This window comes from Equus asinus, chromosome 7, assembly GCF_041296235.1.
Source record: "Equus asinus isolate D_3611 breed Donkey chromosome 7, EquAss-T2T_v2, whole genome shotgun sequence".
Classification (NCBI taxonomy): domain Eukaryota; kingdom Metazoa; phylum Chordata; class Mammalia; order Perissodactyla; family Equidae; genus Equus; species Equus asinus.
In genome coordinates, this window is record NC_091796.1 from 28,497,218 (window position 1) to 28,513,232 (window position 16,015).

At 48.3% G+C, this 16,015-nt stretch overlaps 1 protein-coding gene across 2 annotated transcripts in view; it reads left to right on the forward strand.

The window, feature by feature from the left end:
- LOXHD1 (lipoxygenase homology PLAT domains 1) overlaps positions 1 to 16,015 on the forward strand; it is a 169,710-nt gene that overhangs the window by 14,728 nt on the left and 138,967 nt on the right. For both annotated transcript variants that reach the window (XM_044774666.2, XM_014828921.3), the window contains exon 4: positions 1,032 to 1,216. In XM_044774666.2, coding sequence (XP_044630601.2) covers positions 1,032 to 1,216 — 185 coding nt within the window. The remainder of the gene's footprint in view (positions 1 to 1,031; positions 1,217 to 16,015) is intronic.

The window sequence follows — 16,015 nt, forward strand, 5'->3', positions numbered from 1 at the left end:
TCTTACAGGGGAGAGTAGGAAGACGGTGTCAGTGTGTGGGCAAAGGCAACCACTAAGCTGAGGTCCTACTATGTGCCAGGCTCTATACCTGGCAGGCATCCATGTGTACATCATGTATGTCATCCGTCTGTCTTGAGCTGGGTTTGTCCTGTTAAAGCCGGCAAGAATAAGGCCCACTGTGATGGGACAGGGAGGAGATGCTTGGCGCAAAGTGAGGTCATCCAGGGGTCAAATTCTGGACAGGAAACTAGACCCTAGAGAGGAAACTGGGACAGCCAAGGGTGAAGAGGACTATAGGAAGTGGGAGAAGATATTGGGGGCCAGATTTTGAAGAGTCTGAGTCTATGCTGCTAAATACAGTAGCCCGTGGCCACACATGGCTATCGAGTACTTGAATTGTGGCTGGTCCAAATCAAGATGTGCTGTGCATACAAAAACACACCAGATTTTTGAAAACTTAGTACAAGATAAAGAATGTAAAATAGCTTATTAATAAATTTTTACATGGTTATATGTTGATGATAAAGGGACTAAATGGAATATATTGTCAAAATTAATTTCACCTGTTTCTTTGTTTCTTTTTCAATGTGGTTACTAGAAAATATAAAACTACATATGTGGCTTGCATATGTAGGTCCTGTGATATTTCTAGGGGACAGCACCGGTCTGGATGGCCATGAGGGATCCTCTGGGTGGATCCTTAGTCTCCTGGACTAAGGAGAGTATCTGGGAGTCAGAGAGAAAGGGGAAGTTCAAGATGGTCCCATTGCAAGCCTTGGTGATCCTGGATTGTCTATGGAAGGCAAGAGTTCCTTGCAGGCAGTGTGTCAATGTAACATTCATTAAAAAGCACATCCACCTTGCAAGGAATCCCCATTTCACAGATGAGGAAACTGAGGTTTGAGAGGTAAAGTAGCAACAACAACAAATGACTGAACCTCTCTTTGGAGTAGACCTTTTGGGTATTTCAGCATGGAAGGGGCGCTGTCTCAGTTCTGCCCATGATAGGGTGGGTGTCTGCTTCGCCCCAGGATCGAGCACGACAACACAGGCTTGAACGCCAGCTGGTACCTGGACCATGTCATTGTGACCGACATGAAGCGGCCTCACCTCCGTTACTACTTCAACTGCAACAACTGGCTGAGCAAGGTGGAAGGTGACCGCCAGTGGTGCCGGGACCTGCTGGCCAGCTTCAACCCCATGGACATGCCCAGAGGTCAGTGCCGTGCCTGGCCTGTCCGCCATCCCTCCCTGCCTGGGTTGGGCTCGCCAGGCCTCTGTCTTGCTCTGGGCAGTCCCATCTCCCTTGCCACCCTCCAGGGTCTTCCTATTGGCTAGGGTCCCGGTGAGGCCCCATCCCTTCCGTGTGGCCTTCTCAAGAGCAAGCTCGTGTACTCTGGGGACTGAAGGGAGTGGGAAAGGCGAGAGGACCTGGAGGCGTGATGGAGGGACGGGAGCAGCCTGAGCATGTTCTGTGTTTTCAACTACTCTTGTCAATGAGTGTCTATGGAGAGTCCCCTCTGAGTTCAAAGGCAGCTTTCCCTGTCTTCTGTTCCCTTGTTTTCCTCCTGATGCCCAAGAAGGTGAGTTCCTGTCAGGGCTTGGTGGAGGGAATCTGAATCTGCATCTTCCAGAGTTCCAGCACGCTGCCTTCAAGGCCTCCTTGTTTTATGAGGAGTGACACAACTTATTTCAAGTATATCTCTGGCCCAAAGCCTTAAATTCAGTCATTTTTTTCTTTACAGGAGGCAGGGGAACAAAGCATGTAAAAACACACACTGTATCCCATGTCTGGTTTTATCTCATCTTTGTCCCCTAAAGTCCTGACCCCACCTCACCCCATCATTGAACATATTTATCAGGTGGACATCCCTTGTGGGTACCAGCATCATAATACCCTGATTGCACAGAGTCATGGGCCATCGAGGGGAGGGGAATGTGGCAGCCAGGAGAGAAGTGACTTTCCCACAGTGCCTCAGTAGAACAGCAGAGGGCTGATGCACTCCCTTCCAGCATGTACCTTGTGGTGCACCTTCCACCCTCTCTTGCAACCACCTGGGCAGAAATAAACAAAGCCTCTCTTCCAATCAGCTTTGGCTCTCAATTTCTCTGTATCTCTGATCTCCCCCCTCCCAGCCAACCTTGAACACTTGCCCCATACCTCTGGGATCCTCATTGCAGTAACTTGCAACTTCATTAATTCTTTTCTCAAAAGATATGTTATTGATCTTTTCTCTGACTACAAAAGCCAAATTTGATCATTGCAGAAAATTCAGAAAATAGAGATGGGCAAACATAAAAAAAGAACATCTGTAATTCCATCACCTGGAAAAACATCACTGGTGGCATTTTTGTGCCTTCATTTCTAGTCTTTTCTACCCATATATAGTTTGAAAGGATGGGCTGGTGGAGCATCCCCTGTTTTAGAGCATGTTTATTTCTATGCCATTAAACCTCCCTTAACATCCCTGCTTGTAACAGCTGTGTAGTGTTCTGGAGTAGGGAGTACCACCATCTAGTCACTGAATCCCCTATTGTTGGACATTTATATTGTGTTCCTCCTCTAAAATTTTTTACTGTAAATAATACTATTATAAACAACACACCTGGTTAAAGCTTTTGATGGGCATTTCCAAGTTGCCCTACAAAGTCTCCACCTGTGCGCAGTCCCACCAGCTGTGCAAGAGCACTCATGTCCCTCAGCCTTGCTAATGCTTGGTAGTAGTGTTCAATTTTTCAATTCGATAGGAAAGGGGGCTTTTCAATGTTCTCTCTTTGGTTACTGGTGTGGTTGAATATTTTTCATATGTTTATTGGCCCTTCGTGTTGTATGTGTGTATGTGTGTGTGGTCTGTGTGTGGTCTGTGGGTGGTCTGTGGGTGTGTATGTGTGTACGTGTGTGTATTGTCTGCTCATGCCCAGTGCCTGTCTTTTTGATTTGATTTTCCTCTTTTGTTCTCTTAGTTCTCTTAGTCTCCCCTTTTCCTGCTTTTCAGCTCCTTGTCCTGCCTTATGCTTCGGTCACATGAAAACCCAGGGTTCCACTGTTAGGAGAAGAGCATCTAAAGAGTCACCATTGAGAAAGAATTGATGTAACTCAGTGGTTCTCCAACTTACCACAAGAATCATCCGGGGTAGTGTTTTCTTGCCTCTTAAAGTCTCTGAGTCAAGCTACTGGGCCCTCCGTCCTTCTATGGGCTGGAGGGAGCTGGGTTTTTACTATTTCCAGGCTGCATTCAGGAAGAAGGAATGAAAAACATGATTTTTAAATATTCGAGGGACTGCTTTCATAAACAAAAGGTTACGTTTATTTGCTTTTCACCTGGAATTCTATCAACTGGGTGTTTGTTTGCTACAGGGGGCCTTTGATGATTAAAATGGGGAAGATGATTATTTTTTCATCCATGCAGTTTGACAGGTGAGAATATTTCAAAATTCGGCATGTGGGCGATTATAGAAGGAAGGAAGAGTAAAGAAAGGGGACATTTGCAGCATATATCCCACCCCTCACCTTGTTGCCCTCTCCCCACAACCAAGGGCCATCTCCCCAGGTTCTGGCTGATAATCAGCTGGAACCTTCTTTCCTTCCTCCTCCTCGGGGAAGGTAGGTGCCCTAGGTTGACCGAGTGACCCTTTGACCAGAGTGATCAGCAGATAGCTGTGGGTATGGAGGGGACTGGACCTTGATCAGGTTTCTAGATCATTCCTCCTCAGGGGATCTCACGTATCATGCTTGAAGACACAGGCATGAGGGCAGCTTGCCCTCCTTGGTGCCAAAGGTGAGCTGCGGAGCACTAGCACTGCTGTTCCAGACAGGAACAGTCCCCTCGCTGTGCGGCACAGTGCCTGACATTGGCCACGGAGGTTACTTTTCCTCACTAGGCCTCTCTTTAAATGTACTTTTTGGGGAGGTACCCAACATATTCCTAATACCTTGGGGTGAATGGCCTGGTCAGGGCCACCCTCTGGCTTCATGGAGACCACGGGGGAGAAGGTAGGCAGGAGGAAAAACAGAGACAGGAGGTCCCAAAAGAAGGAGGTAGAAGTGGACCAGCTCACAGCGGTGTGGATGGAGGATCCTAGAACCAGCTTCAATTTCTTAGTTGTTCTCAATTGGTTGATGAAATCTCTGCTTCTGACACCTTGAGGAAACCAGGCAGCAGGACCAACCTAAAAGGCTTTGCCCTTTGGTTTTCTCTGCGTCTCATCCCCAGGCCTTGGGGATCTGTGCTGGGCCCGGGGAGCCAGGTTGCTGTGTCCCCTCAGTCCATCCAGGGGTTCCCAGAGCCAGCCGCTCACATTCCACCTTCGAGATTTTCGCTTTATTCAAATACCGCTTCCCTTATTATTTACTTATTCCACTTTAACTCACTTTTTACAACCTATATTAACGTGTAGGTTTATTTTTAAATGAAAGTTGATATCACTACCATAAAAAACCTGTTATCCTTTGCTTTAAATATCACGTATACATTAGCACATATGAAAATAAATACACAACATTAGCTAACCCTCGTGCATCACCACCAGCATCCTACATGCCCTCAGTGGTGGGCAAACTGCACCCTGGGAAACACTCCCAGCCCTGATCTGAGAGGAAGGGAAAGCAGAGACCAGGAGGGAGGAGGGCTGGTAAGATATCTGGGCTTTCTCCTTCAGGAGTCTTCATTTCACTTCTTCCTTACCACACCCCTGGGGGTGGGGAGGTGAGGGAGGACACGCTGGTGTTAATTACTCGGATGACTAAACTGAGATCCTGGAGGTGGTGACTCATCCAAGACCAGACAGCCAAGCACTGATGGAGTTGGACTAGAATGAGGGCTCACGGCCAGGGTTCATGGAGGTCAGTTGGACCAATCTCCCACTGTCACAGGAATCCTTTCCACAGCATCCCCACCGCTTGCTTCGCTGGTCTGGGTTTGAATCCAGCCTTTCTTGAGTGGTGGACAGTTCCCCCTCTCCCAGAGCAACCCATTCCACTGCCAAGCAGCCCTGGTTGTCAGAAAGATCTACCTGAAATTAAACCCCACGTGGTCTCCCCGAGACTTCCGCTTGTCTGTTCCAGATCTCCCGACACGACACAGTGTATGTTTTCGTGTCAGCCCTGCAGCTGTGTGAATACAGCCTCTCTCCTCAAGATCGCACCCCAGGTTCTTCGGTCTCTCCTCCTGTGGTGCATTTCCAGCTTGCCTCCTGAGAAGGCTGGTTTGTCAGTGCCCCTCAAGAATGTGCCTCCTACGCGAGAACCCTGTGCTCCAGATGGGGGCTCCTCAGAACTGAGTGCAGGGGGCCTCCCTGACTCCATCATCCTGCTTCTTTTTAAAAATTGTTACTATTGTGGTAGAATGCACATAACGCTTACCACCTTAACTATTTTTAAGCGTACAATTCAATGATATTAAGTAAATTCACATTGTTGTGAAACCATCACCACCATTCACCTCTAGAACTTTTTCATCTTCGTGGACTGAAACTCTGTGCCCAGTAAACACTGACTCCATATTCCCAGCCCCCAGCCCCTGGTAACCTCTATTCTGTGTTCTGTCTCTTTGAATGTGACTACTTAGGAACCTCATATAAGTGGAATCGTGCAGTATTTGTCCTTTTGTCATTGGCTTATTTCACTTAGCATAATGTCTTCAAGGTTCATCTGTATTGTAGTACCTGTTGGAATTTCATTTCTTTGTGAGGCTGAATAATATTCCACTGTATGTATATACTATATTTTATTTATCCATTCATCTGTCAATGAATATTTAGGTTGTTTCCACTTTTTGACTATTGTGAATAATGCTGCTATGAACGTTGGTGTACAGATACCTGTTTGAGTTCCTGCTTTCATCTCTCTTGGGTACGTACTCAGAAGTGGAATTTCTGGATCGTATGGTAATTCTATGTTTAATTTTTTGAGGAACCGCCATATTCTTTTCCACGGCAGTTTCACCATTTTGCATCCCCACCAGCAATGGACAAGGGTTCCAATTTCTCCACATCTTCATCATACTTGTTATTTTCTGTTTTTTTATTGGTTTGTTTTTGGTAATAACCATCCTAATGGTTGTCAGGTGGTATCTTATTGTGGTTTTGAATTGCATTTCCCTAGTGATAAGTGGTGATGAGCATCTATTCATGCACTTATTTGTATATCTTTTTGGAGAAATGTGCATTCAAGTCCTTTTGCCCATTTTTTAATCAGCTTGCTTGTTTTCTTGTTGCTAAGTTGTAGGAGTCTATCCAGAATATATTTCTGGATATTAACTCTTTATTAGATATACGATTTACAAATATTTCCTCTTATTCCATGGGTTGCTTTTTCACTCTGTTGATGGTGTTTGTTAATGCACACAAATTTTTAATTTACATGAAGTCTGATTTATCTATTTTTTCTTTTGTTGCCTGTGCTTTTGGTGTCATATCCAAGAAGTCATTGCCAAATCCAATGTCATGAAGATTTTGTCCTGTGTTTTCTTCTAAGAGTGTTACAGCTTTAGCTCTTATGTTTAGGTTGTTCATCCATTTTGAATTAATTTTTGTATATTATGTAAGGTAAGGGTCCAATTTCCTTCTTTTGCACGTGGATATCCAGTTTTCTCAGCACTATTTGTTGCAAAGACTGTCCTTTCCGCATTGAATGGTCTTGGCACTCTTGTTGAAAATCATTTGACCACATACATGAGGGTTTATTTCTGGGGTCTCTGCTCTGTTCCATTGGTCTAAATGTCTGTCCTCAGCCAATACCACACTGTTTTGATTGCTGTAGCTTTGTAGGAGTTTTGAAATCAGGATGTGTGAGACCTCCAACTTTGTTCCTCCTTTTTAGGATTCTTTTGGCTATTCAGGGTCTCTTGATGTCCTGTTTCTTTTAATGCACCCTAAGTTTTAGTTAACTGTTCCTAACTGTGATAATACACCATATTGACTTTGTAGTCAAAGGCTTCATATTCACCTGGAAGAGAAGATGAAAATGTTGCCTCCACCCCAAGTCCTCGGTTCTTGCCCAGGACCTGAAGGCTGCTGGGGAAACCTCTCAGATTTTCCTGACACATCCCCATGTGAGTCAGCAGAAGTGGGTGTCCCAGTCTTGGCTGGTTCCCTCTAACATCTCAATGGAATTGTCCAGGGAGACATCACACCTTCTGATTAAGCATCTCAGACATACATGCAGCCCGAACAGGGAGTTAGCAACCATCTCCATGCTCAGCTCCTTCTTAGAGTGGGTGTCAGGGGTCCTGGCACCTTCTGGGGCCTGGGGAAAGTTGGCAGCCTCTTTTTCAGCATATTTGCGTTGATTACTCCTGAGAGCACAGTCTTGGCTATCGAAATGTTCCGGAAGTGTAGTGAATTTTCCCTCCTACCATCTGCCTCTTGACATCCCCTCCATTGCCATGGATGCCTGACTCCCTTCCTGGAGGATTTCTCCCATCCTGTCTGGAATGGCTCACCCTCTTGACAACCCAGAACCCAGAGGGGCAGAGTAGCTGCATTGACATTTACACACTGATGAAAGCCCCTGGCCAGAATCTGAGTACAGTCTCCCAGGCCTTGAATTGAAGCATTAACATCAATAGCTGCCATGAGTGATGCCCCCTGAGATGCTCTTAGATGCTGGGTCTGGGGTAAGGACGTGGTCCTTTCCCTCAAGGTGCTCACAGTCTAGTGGAGGACTGACTGCCATAGCACAAGGTACCCGCAAACAGGGTGGAGGGCATCATTGTTCAGAGCTCCATGTCCCAAGTTATGGAGTCCTAGGTTCAAATCCCAGCAATGCCACCTACGAGCTACAGGACTTTTGGACAAAATATTTCTGTAGCCTGTGTCTTCATGTGCATATGCTTTACGACTAGCATCTTATTTAAAATCCATTGCACTCCTAGGAGTAAGGTTTATTATTATCCTTACTTTGTACCCGCAATGAAGGTCGAGGTGAGCACGCATAGACCACCTCTCACCTCCTCCCCTGTTTCTTGGTCTCAGGCTAGCATCTCCCACTTCTCAACCTGTTTGCTCAGATTGTGTTGGCTCCAGGGTCTGGCAGGCAGTGGCTCTGAAAGCTGTTTTCTCCAGCACTCATAAACCATGGTGAGGTTTCCAGGGACGCAGAGGAAATGGGACTGAAGCCTGAGGGACAGGATGAGACACCCTCCTCCAACCTGCTCCCAGATTGTGGACTGGAAGCCTGACCACTGACAGCAGTTTCTGGGGTTCAGGTCCCATTCCATCAAACCCAGCAAGGATGCAGCAGGGCTGCTCTCCAGGTCCCCAGGGGCCCGCCTGGCTGCTGCCTAGCAGGGGGTCTCCTTGCTCCCAGACTTCTGTCTCAAGTCATTTAGTGAGAATATTGTGGATCTCACACTACAGCATATGCCAGGGTGAGAGGAAATGTCAGGACCACCACCTCTTCTCCCTCACCTGCACTCTTTCATCCTCTCCTTTGGTTTTCTCCACGCCGCCCAAACCCCAGTGGGTTTAAAGCCCCAGCCTCTCTGAAAAGCATCACCTGCTTCCTTGCCTTGAGTTCCCCTCCCACCACAAACTCCGGAGAAATGGAGGTCTGCGCCTTCCACTGTAGTGCGGTGATTCGCAGTGGGGCCCCCGCCCCAACCACAGTCAGGGGATGTGTGAGGAATCTCATGGGCAGAGAGGAGAAACTTTATGACCCACTCCCTGAGATTCAGATGTTCTGGCTGAATCCCAGCCAGAAAGCCACTGTGGCTGATGGGGGTGGGTTGTAGCCCTCAGGTGTGCTGAGATGGATAAATAGCTGAGAAACACTCTATCTCAGGGACTGCTATTTGCCTCTTTGGGCTCTAACTACTTAATCTGCGTCTGTCTGGTATCTCGAGCCACGCTCAGATTTCTCTGCGGGCAACACTTTCCCTTGTACCTGCAGACTTGGTCATTGGGACTTAGGGGTTTGGGTGAAGATTGGTGGCAACAGGCTCAGGTGTGCACGGTCAGGAGTGTGTGTAGACACGCCCACTTCTGAAGACCAGCAGCAGAGATGGGTGGAAAGAGCTCTTCGAGGGGCAGAGAGCTGGCTTCTAGTCTTGCCCGTCGGTAACTGTGTGTCTTAGACAAGTTAGTCGTCCTCTCCGCACTGCTTCCTCATCTACCAGAAGGTTGGACTGGAGGTTGTCTGAGGTCCCTGGCAGTGCTGGCTCTCTCTGGTACTCTGCTAGCTAAGTGTCTCTCGTCTCTCTTGCTAGGCTCCAGGCGTCTCATGCCCACTGATTTCACTCCCCCTACCTTGATGTTGTCACTTTCGGTGTGACATTCATGCGGTCCAGCATGCAGGTGCAATGGATAAGCACACTGCAGAGTTGCCCAGGCCAAGGATGCAGGACTCTGCATCCCTCTCTGGCCCCAAGGAGGCTCAGGGAACGTCTCTGAGGCTGGAGGTGAGGTAAGGGGCAGTATTGAAAGATCGGGGAGTAGGGACAGCTGAGTTAGACAGAGTGGGATAAGATGGTGTGGTCTCTCTGGTAGATTCAGGGTGACCAGTGTTGGGTCTTGAATGAGCTTGGGCTGGGGGCCACCGTCTGCTGGCGAGGCAGCCAGTTCTGAATTGTTCTCCAAAGAGACCACAGGGCTGATTGTTGGAGGAAACAGAGCTCACAAGAAAGAAGCAACAGCTTGGGCAGGTGGGCTGGGAGCAGGCAGGCGGTGGGGAGGGGTGGAGGACGTTTTCTTTCAGACTCCCAGTATAGAGCAAATGGATTGGCTTTTTTTTTTTTTTCGCTATAACAAGTGGGACAGCCAGTTCTGGCGGCCGAAAGCTGCCCGCAGCCTGGGTAACAGGGAGGAATGGAATTGTGTTTGTCCAGCACAATCAGTATTTCCACTCCTGCGTATTTCATCAGGTAACTGGGTTATAATTTCATTACTATCCACGCCGTGCTACATAATGATTATCACACAGCTCCAGATGTGTACCCAGTCTTGGCGAGACCACATTGGGCACAGTGCCCAGGGTGCATTTGAAGAAAGGACAAGACAAGAAAGGGATTGTGATTAACATATTAGGGGAATGTGCAACTTGTGCTGACCTGCAGTGTGTTCTGGACCTGCCAGAGGACGGCATGGTGCAAAAGCTAGTGCAAAACGAAAGCAGTCTGGGTGATTGATGCAAAACACACCCATCGTGATATACCAGCATAAATAAACCAGCAGCCTTGATGTGTCCCCAGATTCTGTTGGATGACACCATAGAGTAAGCAAATCGTTCATTTTGAAATATAGCTCTCCGGGTCAGAGAGCACATGGGACCTACACCCCGAGTTCTGGTTCTGGCTTTGCCACCCAGTCGTGATGAGACCTGGGGCAGATCTCAGTGGCTCGCCCATCCTCAGTTTCTTCCACCATAGAGTGGGCACACTAGTTGGCCTCTCAGATCTTTTCAGGATCAGTAGAGTGTTTATCCTCACAAACAGAGAAAGATGGGTTCGGGACTAGCCTTCCTCCACAGGGGCAAGAGGAGCCTGGCTTTTGGAGCCCTCCCTTCTGCTGTGGATGCTTCTCCCCTGTTTCATCCCCCATCACCCCATACTTTCGATTCTTCTGCATAGGGCCCACCTCCCCTTCATGAGCATCGTCTCTGGACCCCATTCTCTGTGGTCAAAACCTGGCTCTGCCACTCTACGAGTTACGCAAACATGAGCAGATATCTGGAGCTCTGTGCTTCTGTCTCCTCATCTGTAAAATGGGGATTACGTTAATTCCTGCTTCCTAAAGTGGTTGAGCTGGTTAGCTGAGGAAATGAACATAAAGCCTCAGTGCAGTGCGGTCCATTACCGAGCAGTGACTGTGCGCCCAGCACTGCACTAGGTCCTGAGTATCGCGGTGGTGGTTGCTGTTGTTATTATGATCCTGGTGTTTCCCCTTCCTCCTCTCCTACACCCAGGCTTGTTCTGACTCAGAAGCACAGACTCAAGATTCTGGCATCTTAGAATCAGAACGGGTTTTGGGGCCACTCAGTGCCAGGATCCCCTCTAGGATCCAGCAGCCTCATCTAGACAACTGGAAATAGACTCATGACCTTGACTGCCCTTGAAGCCTGCAGGGAGCACCCCCTTCCCAATCCTCTTCCCTCTCCCTGACGTTCCCCCTTAACCCAGTTGAAAATGATCCCAGGCCCCTCTGAGCTCTGTTCGCTGTGGGTCCTGCTTGGGAGTCATCGTCCCCTCGAATCCTATGGGGGGTGGCCCTGGGCCCACAGACTCACAGCCATGAGGGTTTCCGGGTGGGAGAGCTGGGCCAGCCCTGCAGCGCTCTCCTCCTCTGAACCTGACAGCAGCTTCCCGCCCACCTCATCTGCTCCCACTTAGCATTGCAGAAAATTGTCTCCGGAAAGAGTGGGAAGAAGAGAACTGTTTCAAATGAGGCCTCAATGAAGAATATCAGAGAAATTCAGGACCCAGAAGGACCTTACCTATTCTCCCTCCATTTTATAGAAGAGAAAATGGAAGCCCAGGGAGGGTAAGCCACCTGCTCTTGGTCACACAGTGTAACTATGGACAAAGCTAGAGCCCTGGGCTCAAGATGCCAGCTTGTGCTCCTCCAGTGTCATTCAGTCATTCAATGGGCACTTACTGGGAATCTTCTATGCACCGAATCCTGTGCTCAGGGTAAATATGTAGGGGCCTTTCTATCTAGGAGCTTAGAGTCTAAAGGGGAGAGAGTTGGACCAATAAATAATCACAGTGCAAAGAGGTAGACTGCTCTAAGTGGGGGCTGACCCAGGCCAACGGAAGCATAGAGGAAGGATGAATCAGGAGGGCTTCATGGAGGAGGTGATGCCCAAGCTGAGACTTCGTGGTTGAGAAAGAGTTTGCTAGGCTTTCAAACAGAACGAGGGCACTTGAGGGAACTGAAGGGCTCTGATGACACAGCGTCTTGTTCACGGAGCTGGGATCAGGCCCTTCAACTCACAGCTTCACTGAGGCCTCAGCTTCCCTGAGACCACTGCCAGACATGCTCTCTTTCAACCCAGCAGCCAGAACCTTTGGGGAATGCATGGAATTGTATAATTGCCCCATACTAGGTTATTTTGACTTTCAGATAGGTGTTTATAATAACCCCTTTTTTTTTTTTCTATTTGTGGAGCTAACACGTCCTTAGAGCTGCATTTGTATGCTTGAAAATCTGCACCTATGAGGCAGACATTGCCTCGGCCTGATCCAGCGGTGGGTGTCCATTCCAGCCAGCAATGGTTTCCTGCTGGACCCCTCCCCTGAGCTCCAAGTGTTGGCCAGAGTGAGCCCAGCGGGTGTCAGAGAAGGGGTTCCCGCCTGCCTGGGGCTGGAGGCATACCTGGTGGCCCTTGCTTCTGCTTTCTTTCTTCCTCCGTCCGGTCCTCAATCCTCCCTCCAGCCTCACAGTCACTCTGACCAGCTCAAAATTGGCTGGTGTCAAAGTCGGCTGGAGGACGTAAAAATGTCTGTCACGTGCACGGGTTTTCTTTACGGGTGTCTTATAGACTCGCAGGAGTTTGCAACAGCTTCCCCTGGACTCCAGGGAGCATGACTCATTCAAGTATTAACTTTAGGTGACTTCAATCTTTAGTTTTCAATTACAGGGTAAAATATGGCTGTTGTCAAAAATTTCAAAAAAGTAAGAATAAGAAGAAGAATAATAAAATCTTCAATAATCCCATCACCCCAAAGTGATAATAGCTAAATTTTATTGGGCACTTAGAGTCAAGCACCTTTCTGATCTATCATCTATCTATCTATCTATCTATCTATCATCTATCTATCTATCATCTTCACAACAGTTCCAAAAGGGAGGTATTATTATTATCTCCATTTTACAGATGAGGAAAACTGAGCGCAGAGAGGTTAAGTAATCTGCATATAAGTGATGGAGCCAAGAGCAAACCCAGAGCCTTGAACTTCATCACTGCGTAGGATAGCCTTGGAGACGCTCCTGTTAACACTTGGGTGAATTTCCTTCCTGTTCTTTTTTTGTGCCTGAATATGTTAAACACTACATATTGATTAAAAATGGTATTGTATTACAGTCAACTTTGTGACCAGGTTTTTACACTCAACATTCTATTCTAGCATTGAATAATCTAAACCATTATTTTAAATGGCTGCATGGTATTCCATGAATGGATGAATACCACAATTCACCCCAACAATCCACCATTTTGGATATTTTAAGGTTGTTCTCAGTTTTTTGTTATTATTAACAGTGCTGTGATAGACGTCTTTATAGGTAATCTATGAACACAATTATTTCCTAGTATAATCTATTTATTATGCACAGGGATTGAATTGTTGGCTGCAGGGGTTTGCAGAATGTTAGCATGTTGTATCACCCACCCCCCAGACTGCGTTCTGTTCCTCCAGCAGCGTTTGAGAAGTGCCGCTTTCCCAGAGCTATGGGAGGATACACTCCAGCAGTGGAGTGGAGCCGGGGTTGGAAAGGGAAGAAATGGAGCTGAGGTTGCAGAGCGTGCAAGTGGACGGGATGGGTCTTCTGCAGAGCAGCAGGAGAGGGAGCCAAGGAAGATGAGTGACTGAGGGGCACGTGGAAATAGCTCCGTGGGCTTCGAGATGAACTGGATGGAGGATGAGCACGATGAGCTAAATGGAGTGAAAGTTTATCTCCATACTGTTTCAACACCTGATAACCTCAGGCTTACAGTACAGTTTCTCAGGAAGACTTATTAGATGCGTATTTATCTGGGAGTGCTAAAGGGGTAGAGTGCTTTTTCTTGATTACTTCTCATGAGCAACTATTAAGGACTGAGTGATGGTTTAATGTTGTTGCATAACTGGACTCAGCTGAGGTCAAACCCACGGCTTGTTTGAGCACCTGTTAAGTGCCAAATAAGTGACATAGACCCCAGGAGTTCTGGAGTGGAGCACAGCAGCTCTGGGAGGTGGAGTTTAAGCTCAAACGGCCAGGGTGGGTGGCAGCTCAGGGAGAGTTTCTTGTCCAGATCCCCTGAGTCTGCATCTGGCTTTCACCCTTTCTAATGGCAGGGTCTCGACTTGGTTAACTTTCTTCTTTTAAATTTTTTTTAAAGATTGGCACCTGAGCTAACAACTATTGCCAATCTTCTTCTTTTTTTTCTCCCCAAATCCCCCCAGTATATAGTTGTATATCTTTTTGTTTGTGGGTCCTTCTAGTTGTGGCATGTGGGACGCTGCCTCAGCATGGCCTGATGAGCAGTGCCATGTCTGCACCCAGGATCCGAACCAGTGAAACCCTAGGCCTTTGAAGCCAAGTGGGCAAACTTAACCACTGGGCCACGGGGCCAGCCCCATGGTTACACTTTCTTAACCTCCTGCTTCCCTCACTTTATCAGTAAGTGGTGACAATAGTAGCAATAGGGTCTGTCATCGTGAGGATTCAATGAGGTAATAGGTGTGACTGACCTATAGTAGGTCCTCAGTAAGGAATAGAGGCTCTTTTTATTATTATTTTGATGAGCAGGTGCATCTGCAAAGGCAGTGAGTTTGAGGGCATTCTAGAGAAAGCAAAAAAGTTCCAGTCCTATTTGAAGAATAGGGTGAAGCTGGGTGAGAGATTCTGGCTTCCGGACCCTTGAGAAGGAAGGGGAAAGCTTCTTGGGGCAGCCTGCAGGAAGGGAGAACTCGAGCCCGCTGGCCGGGAGGGCGTGCATGGGTCAGTGGCCATGGCCCAGCTCTGGGCACGGAGCATTGCTGCTCATCCTTGGATTCCGCTGACCACACCCTCCACACATCTGTGCAGGGTTGAGTTGTCAGGGACCTTCCCTGGCTGGGGGAGAACATTCCACCTTGTCCCCCAACCCCGGGGCAGCCCTGCTGAATTTCTCTCCTCAAGGTTTTCATCTCCTCCTACGCAGAGCCGGCGAGATCTCACTTCCCCACGTCTGGCTCTCAGTGAGCGGAAATGATGGCTGTCGGTGCAGGAACCACTGCGGATTCGGTTGGGGGTAAAATCACGTCCGGTCATCCTCCTTCCAACCCCCTCCTCACCCCTCACTTGCCCAGACAATAAAGCCACATGCTAATTACACAGGATCTGAGAATGGATGAGAGGCAGGGAAAGAAACTCCAAGCGTCAGTTCATCACCAGTTCATTCATGAGTCTCTGCTTCCCAAAAAAGCCTGGACCACGTGAGCTTCTTGAGGCTCAAATCACGTTGTGTGGGATGGTCCCTTCTTCGCAAGCGAGACGGGGGCATTAGCTTGACTTCTGTCGTCGGGAACGTGACAAGCAGCTCAGCTGGGCTCAGCTGTGCATGTGGCACCAGGAGTCGGGGGTTCCGGCCCCCTCATGGTTGTGCCTTCCCCCGCCACCCAGGGTGACTCTTTGATGTGTTCTGTCTTGGCTGTGTGCTGACTGTTCCAGACAGAGTGCAGGGGAGGCTGTGGGGGCGGCTGGCGCACCCGGCACAGGAGGCAGCTAGGGCCTTCCAGTGCCTGCCTTTTCTGGAAGCCCACGCAGGCAGCTTCCGCCTGGCCTGCATGGGACAGATTTCCATCTGGAGGGAGCAGCCTTGTGCCTCTGCCATGGGGCCTGCAGGGGAAGAACAGGGCGAGGCAGGTCTTGTGTATCCCCTGGGCAGGACGAGAAGGACACAGGCCACCCGATGCTGTGGCCTTGAGGCGGCAATCTGCTTTTAGGCTGCAACTACGCCGTCTGTACAGGTCCCCAGCTCAATTCTGTTTGGCTTTGGAAGGCACTCTGTGATCAGCTTCATCTCTGGTCTGTATCCCTTATTGTATATTGTTCAGATCGATGCTCAAATCAGTTTAACCTCTTTGGGCTCACACTGACCTTGAGTGGAAGGAGTCTACTACCTGAAAGGTAGGGTTGCTGAGTGCAGATGTGCAGGTGGTACACTGCACAAGTGCCACTCCATAAGGAGACACTTTTCACATCTTGGAGTTTATAGATTTGTGCGTTTATTGTCACAATTATCCAACAGATGGCAGTAAAGTGTCTTGAAGAAGGGATCTCTCTTCCTAATGTACACAAAGGTGCTGTATGGGCTAATGGTACCCCTGCCAAAAGG